The 7572-nt window shown below is 41.5% G+C and overlaps 2 protein-coding genes across 2 annotated transcripts; both read left to right on the top strand.

The window, feature by feature from the left end:
- The first annotated feature begins 3290 nt into the window (after positions 1–3290).
- On the top strand, positions 3291–5708 carry LOC120424668 (facilitated trehalose transporter Tret1-like). Its single transcript, XM_039588843.2, has 3 exons — positions 3291–3764; positions 4002–4157; positions 4214–5708. The coding sequence occupies exons 1-3, from the start codon at positions 3704–3706 to the stop codon at positions 5413–5415; spliced, it is 1419 nt and encodes a 472-aa protein (XP_039444777.1). The 5' UTR covers positions 3291–3703; the 3' UTR covers positions 5416–5708.
- Positions 5709–5839: 131 nt separating this feature from the next.
- On the top strand, positions 5840–7570 carry LOC120424669 (facilitated trehalose transporter Tret1-2 homolog). The gene is made up of 3 exons (XM_039588844.2): positions 5840–5949; positions 6008–6421; positions 6479–7570. The coding sequence occupies exons 1-3, from the start codon at positions 5901–5903 to the stop codon at positions 7417–7419; spliced, it is 1404 nt and encodes a 467-aa protein (XP_039444778.1). The 5' UTR covers positions 5840–5900; the 3' UTR covers positions 7420–7570.
- The last annotated feature ends 2 nt before the right edge of the window (positions 7571–7572 follow it).

Genomic DNA, 7572 nt, shown 5'->3' with positions numbered 1-7572 from the left:
CAAGAGGTCGTCGGATTTTGACCCCGGATCATGTGCGTATAGCATCAGTGGATATGGTAAACTACTATATGAATGTAATGGGATGTACATGGTCATCCAAGGACTCCCTGGAGTTAAGATCTACGAGTCTACCACCGTAACAAGCAAGAGGTCGTCGGATTTTGACCCCGGATCATGTGCGTATAGCATCAGTGGATATGGTAGACTACTATATGAATGTAATGGGATGTACATGGTCATCCAAGGACTCCCTGGAGTTAAGATCTACAATCGATGTAAAGTTATCGAAATATTTAAGTTTGAACGATGAACAAAAGTCCTTGCTTACCACTTTAGCCAAACGGCGACCTCTTTTTTGTTACGGTGGTAGACTCGTAGATCTTAACTCCAGGGAGCCCAACACATTTATATAGTAGTCTACCATATCCACTGATGCTATACGCACATGATCCGGGGTCAAAATCCGACGACCTCTTGCTTGTTACGGCGGTAGACTCGTAGATCTTAACTCCAGGGAGTCCTTGGATGACCATGTACATCCCATTACATTAATATAGTAGTTTACCATATCCACTGATGCTATACGCACATAATCCGGGGTCAAAATCCAACGACCTTTTGCTTGTTACGGCGGTAGACTCGTAGATCTTAACTCCATGGAGTCCTTGGATGACCATGGACATCCCAATACATTCATATAGTAGTCTACCATATCCACTGATGCTATACGCACATGATCCGGGGTCAAAATCCGACGACCTCTTGCTTGTTACGGCGGTAGACTCATAGATCTTAACTCTAGGGAGTCCTTGGATTACCATGGACATCCCGAAGTACCCATAGACCTTTGAGAAACATAAAATTTTAGTAAACAAATATATTTAAAAAAAATGTTTTTCAAATATTTTAATTTTAAACTTTTAATATTTATTCTTATAATCGTACAAAAAATGCTAGCTGTGGACCCCCCGATCTTGACAACTTTTTTATACATTTGTATTGGTTGTTTCCGTTGTGCTTAAGGGAAATGACTATGCACCAGGCGCCTCCATATTTTTGTAGATGGCTCATATAGTTGGGAGGAGACGCAAGTTTTTTTTAAATTGTTCGATTTTTTTATGTTAAAAAATTTACCACATTCGCATCAGTCCGCGTGGACATAAAATCAAATTCTGTCGATTGCATCGGATTCGGGGATGCCTTTGCTCTGAGGAACCGATGAGATATCGTCAATCCCTTGACACAAGTTTTGTTTTGTCGAGTAGTGTTATCTACTTCTTGATTTTTTTCTGAATCTGCAATACAACTTGTTGTATGAACTTGTTTTTAGATTTTTGTGAAATAACAAAATAGCTAATATATAATTTCACAGTATCGGGATTTTTATAATATAATAAATAGCAACTCAAAACAACAATTTTAATATTTTTTTTTCTTTTTTAAAACTGTAAATATGCATTGAAGAAATAGTGATCCGGAAAACCCGAATGTTCACATTTGGCGGTCTTTACAAAGATTTCCAGTTTTCCAGGCTAACTGATAAGTATGCTTTAAGGTTAATTTTGGAGTCCACATGATTTTAAGTTTTCCCAATTATAGTTATTGGAATTTTTAATAAGTTAAAATTTACACTTTCTGAATTAGAAGATAAGAGAAGCATTGGTTCATTCGAACTTGAACATCTTACATTGAACACCCAATGTTCTGAACAATTTCGAATTTTCAATTTTTTTTTATTTGTTTATATAATTTTGCTTCGACCAAATTTCCCGGGAATCGAGAGGTCCAAAAATGGTCGATTTCCCGGGAATTCCCGCTCGTCACCCTCTATTTGAGTGTAATGGTTTTTATACAAAATTTTAAGAAACTTTAGATGTCGAATTTGCCTTTGTTTGAAGCTATGAATTTTCAAAAAACAAATTTTAGGAATTTTATATCAATCAAAAAACACAGTCACAGAGAAGAGAAATATTTTTTTCAAAAATAAATTGAAAAAAAAAAATAGTTTCAAAAGGAATCCATCCAAAAACAAATTTGAAAAGGAGTCCATTTTCTAATCAGTTAAACTATTTTTTCAGGAATGCAGGAAAATGCTGATACAATGAAATTTTAGCTAGGTCAGATCAAATTCTGTTTAAAACGATAAAACAACACTCTGCTATTTTCAGTCAACATTAATCCTAAAGCACCTTTTCGTTACAACCTATCTGTATTGGAAAGATTTAAATCAATTGTAATGGTTTGAAAATAATAAAACATTAATTTGAATATTCTTCAAAGAATTAAATTGTGGTTGGATTATTTAGCTGTTATATTTATTCAATCAATTACCATTATATTATTAAAACTCTTTGAAGCAATCGCTGAAAATTTAAGTAAACATATCAAAATGATGAAAAATTTGGAGGGGCGCCAAATTGATGCTTCGCCAAGGGCGCCATGGACCCTAGGTACGGCTCTGTTTATAAACAAAACTATTTTTAACAAATTTCAGGCAAAATTCCGACTTTTTAACAATTTTACCTAAAATTTATGTGTATTTTGTTAAAAAGCTTATAAACTTAGTTAACTTAATATAAACATTGATTTTTTTCTTACAAACTATATCAGCTACTTTAGTGATGGTACATTTAACGTACAAATAAAGTTTGAACATCTTAAATATGATTTTAACAAGAAAAACTATGACTATCAAAGTCACCCCGGAATTAAAACTAAGAATTTTTAACGTAACTATTTTTCTAAACACTATTGAAAAAACTTTTTTCCAAAATAGTGCATGGACTTTGTGTGGCCTACCCCAGTACATGTTTTAAAAATAATAATCTTGAGAAAAACCTTACCTGTTGGAAAATATTCTAAAAACAAATTGAAATCCTATCAAAGTCACCCCGGTTTACGGTACGCCATCAAATTGATTGATTTCATTGTTTTCAGCATATGTTGGTATCATCATTAGGGATGACATTAGGTCTAAGGGGTGAGATTGGGTCCTACAAAAAATCAAAATCAAAATATTTTAAAGCGAGCTCATACATGCTCAGTATGATTATCAACGCACGATTCTAATTGTTTTAAGTTGATTTGACTTACATTTCCATAATAAAATTGAAATTAAGAAAATCTATATGTTTTGCCTATCCAAGTTTCAGGCTTACTTGGAAGGGGAGGGCATCATAAACTTGGAAAAATATTTGCAAATAAAAAAATCTTATTACCATCAACGCCTGCACCTATGCAACCTCTTACCGAAGCCATTTCATCGCGAGAATCCAAATCATCGCAACGCTACTTGGCGCGCACGTTGCTCTCTTTAACTTTCCCATACTCAGAGATGGGCGCAAAACACACTTGTCCAGCCGGGCTGCAATTGCTCTGCACTGACTGTTTGCACCGGATTATCAAACTCGGCGGAAGCCAGTACCATTCGGTCATCTCGGGAGAGAGGTTGACTCTTTCAATAAGGCAACGAATTGGTATAAAGAACTTGGGGCTGACCATCGCTGCCTTCAGTTTAGTAGAACCTGTCTCACGAGTTGGACCGAAGAATACATGAAATCATTCAGTTAATGTTGTTCTTTGAGGTTGTTTACTAAGTGACGACTTGTTAGTAATTATAATTAGTGTCGCGTGTGGAAGCTGTGAGGTCCGCCTTGGGGTGACCTGGCGATAGTTTTGTTGACAGTTTGGACGAAGGCGTGCAATGATTCAACTGCTGCTTAGTGCAATCAGGAAGAAGCGACAGTATGTGGCTGCACTGATAGGTGGGTTGGGATTTTTTGGGCTGACCTCAACTGGAGGAGACGTTTTTGTCTAATTCATCCAGCGCTGATAACAGCAGTCACAATTTGGCACCGAAAGGTCAATGCCGGTGAAAGCTGATAAGTTGACTTTTCGGAGGATCTGTGATGATGATGAGTTATTCAAATTAAGTGTCCGCATTTATCTATATGGATTGATTGCAGCGATAAACAACGGAAAACTAATTAAATTTCTTGCAGCGAATCTCGCAATTGCTTGCATGGGTGCCAGCATGGCCTGGACGTCACCGATGGAGTCCAAGCTGAAGGATATGGATGAGTCACCTCTGCCAGAGGCTCCTACGGCGAGTGAACTATCCTGGATTGGTTCTATATTGACACTGGGATCACTACTGGGTATGAGTGTTACTTTTAACTACTTTTTTGTATCAGTGATTATGACTCCATTCTAGGTCCAGCTTTCGCCGGGTTTGTAGCTCATCGCTTCGGGCGCAAGCTTGCCCTGCTGATCAGCGCCGTATTTTTCCTGGCCGCGTATGTCCTTTTTCTTACGGCTCAATCCGTGGCGCAGATTTTGGTTGGTCGTTTCCTGCAGGGATGTGGAATCGGTTTCGCGATCACAATTACTCCGCTGTACGTGGGCGAGATCGCTACCGTAGAGCGGCGAGGAGCTCTTGGTTCTCTAGTGCAGACCTTTATCACACTGGGACTGCTTCTAGACTACGCAATTGGGCCTTACGTCAGCTACGGTGCCTTCCAGTGGATCCAAATGGCACTGCCTTTGTTGTTTGTAGCTGGCTTTGTCCAAATGCCGGAGACGCCTCATTTTTACGTGTCCAAGGGAGATTACGGGGCAGCGGCTCGATCGTTGGCGTACATCCGAGGAGAACCAATTTCCGAGTTGCAAGCTGAGTTAAACTCAATTCAATTTTCGGTCGAAGAATCGCTGCGTAACCGGGGAACAATAAAAGATCTGTTTATAGATCATGCCAACTTCAGGGCATTGATCATCTGCACCGGAGTGGTTGTGTTCCAGCAGTTCTCTGGCATCAACCCGGTGCAGTTCTTTGCTCAGACAATATTTGACCGAACGGGTACCGATATACCGGCAGATCTCTCTGCTATTGTGTTGGGTATCTTCCAGGTCATTTCCAGTATTGTGACGGCATTGATCGTAGACAGGGTAGGTCGGCGTCCTACGCTCCTCACCTCGGCCTTGGGAATGTGCTGCTCGTTGACCGCCCTCGGGACGTACTTCTACCTTGACAACCAGAGCTCTGAAGTGGCAAGTACGCTCACCTTCCTACCCGTAGCTTCGCTCGTACTCTTCGTCATCATGTTCTGCACCGGATTTGGGCCCATTGCTTGGGTTCTGCTAGGAGAGATGTTTGCACCCAGCATTAAGTCACTAGCGTCCTCAGTCGTGTCTTCAATCTGCTGGCTGACATCCTTCTTCATCCTGTTTTATTTCACATCACTGGACGACGCCCTCGGATCCCATTGGTTGTTCTGGATCTTTGCGGTGTGTTGCGCGATGGCGTTTGTGTTCACGTACGTCTTCGTGGTGGAAACCAAGGGCTTGAGTTTGCCGGAAATTCAGGCCCGTTTAAATGAGAGTGCTCCAGTGATGGCGTCAGCTAGTGACAAATGTTGAGCGGGTTAAGTTTTATGGTTCTGTTGTGGTCCTCGAAGGACTACCTTGGCAATAAGTGGCTAATTGATGGCTTTTGCCTCATTTGTAATGAAGTAAGGTGGGAAATTCAAGATGCCAAAGGCTTTTGAAGTGTTTGAAGTGGTAGCGGCTTCTTCAAGAGAATCTATGATTGCACAGATAAGTAGAATCATCCAGTGAAAGTATTACTTAAACCATGTGTTGTAAAATAAATGTTCTCAATTGACGAATGCGGCTCTGTTGTGAGTTAGATATGAAAGAAAATCACTATTGATCTCCATTTCGAGTGGTGTACGATTATTCACCTAATATTCAACAATAGCAGATGGTCACAAACATCCCTTGTAGCACTATCAACAATGTCTATTTGCCCACCGACTTCTCCCTTTTCGATAAAAAAAAAACCAATATCTTGGTAGAGTGCTCTGATTTGCTATCAGTTTATAGTAGAACCAGTAGCAGGTAGAATGCATCGCTCCAAAGCAACGTTTCGTGAATTTTTGGTGGCCGCAGTCGGTGAGATCATTCCGCTCAGTTTTTTTTCTGGGATTTCAAACCTGCACCAACATTCCAGCGAATATCTCGGCGATCTGCGTAGGGCTAACCGTCGGTTGGCCGTCCCCTATGTTTCAGAAGCTGACGGATAAGGATTTGTCGGATAATCCGATCGGTTACCCGATCGTCGAAAGCGAACAGTCCTGGATCAACTCGGTGCTGGCAGTTGGGGGATTTTTTGGGCCATTCGCGGCCGGCTTTTTGGCAGATTGGAAAGGTCGTAAGCTGGCACTTTGGTTGTCGGGAGTTATTCACATTGTCGGATGGATCATGTTGCTCCAGTCGACCTCGGTGCCGTTGATGATCGCGGCTAGATTTGTGCAGGGATTCGCCGGCGGTTGCATCCTGAACGGATTAACCATGTACATTGGAGAGATTGCTAGCGATGAGTATCGCGGGATTCTTGGGTCGTTTTTGCAGATTGGACAAACCAGTAAGCATGCTTGTGTAGCTGATCCCGAGGAAAGCTCAAACATTTTCTATTTTTCAGTTGGTACGCTGTACGTCTACTTAATCGGTCCATATGTAAGCTACATCTCCTTCCAGTGGATATGCTGCGCAGTTCCACTCCTGTTTACCATTCTGTTCTTCTACATGCCGGAAACACCCCACTTTTTCGTATCGAAAGGTCTCTATCTTCAAGCTGCAAAATCGCTTATGTATCTGCGAGACGGCTCCTTAGAGGAAATTCAAGGTGATCTGCAACTTACCAAAGATTACGTTCTGCAAGAAGAATCGTTGCAAAAGTCGAACGCCCTCCGCAGACTTTTCACCAATCGAGCAAACCTGCGGGCGCTGATGATCAGCTTCTGCTTGATTTCTCTCCAGCAATGGTCCGGAATCGACTGTATTCAATCAAACAGTGAGCTAATCTTCGAAAAGGCTGAAATTGCACTGCCCAGCGAAGTTTGCACAATCATAATGGGAGCGGTTCAGGTCGTGTTTGTGTGTTGTGTCATATTCTTCGTAGATCATTCCGGACGAAGGCCAGTTCTCATGGCTTCTACGCTGGGCCTTTCCGTAGTATTGGCGCTACTTGGTGCGTACTTCGTAATGGATTCACTGGATGTTCCATCGCAGAGTATTAGCTGGATTCCACTGACCGGAATGATTGGCTTCATCTCCATCTACAACGTTGGCTTTGGACCGGTCCCGTGGGCTATCGCCGCGGAAATCTTCGCACACGATGTTAAAGCGCTCGGAAGTATGATCATCGTGTCCAGCTCGTGGGTTCTGGACTTTTTGGCGCTACGTTTCTTCTTGTTGATCAGTGAATCTTACGGGTACGAGTGGGCCTTTTGGATTTTTGCGCTGGTCTGTGCCGGAGCGTTCCTGTTCACGTTGTTGTGCGTGATTGAAACCAAAGGGCTTAGTCTACAGGAGATTCAGAACCGTCTGGGCGGTGGGGGAAAGAAGGTGGAGGAGGAGTAGGACATTGCGGACAAGCAATATTTATATATTTTGCGGTTGTTTGACCAAACTGCAGCTGGATCTTTCTCAATAAATAAATTAAACCAACGTTATAAGTGTTTAATTGACTAGTTATTTGTATTCAAGAGTTCATCGCTAAGTACTTATAGGTGT

This window comes from Culex pipiens, chromosome 1 (assembly GCF_016801865.2).
Source record: "Culex pipiens pallens isolate TS chromosome 1, TS_CPP_V2, whole genome shotgun sequence".
Taxonomy (NCBI): domain Eukaryota; kingdom Metazoa; phylum Arthropoda; class Insecta; order Diptera; family Culicidae; genus Culex; species Culex pipiens.
The sequence above is the reverse complement of the archived record's forward strand: the minus strand, read 5'-3'. Positions and strand labels throughout refer to the sequence as shown.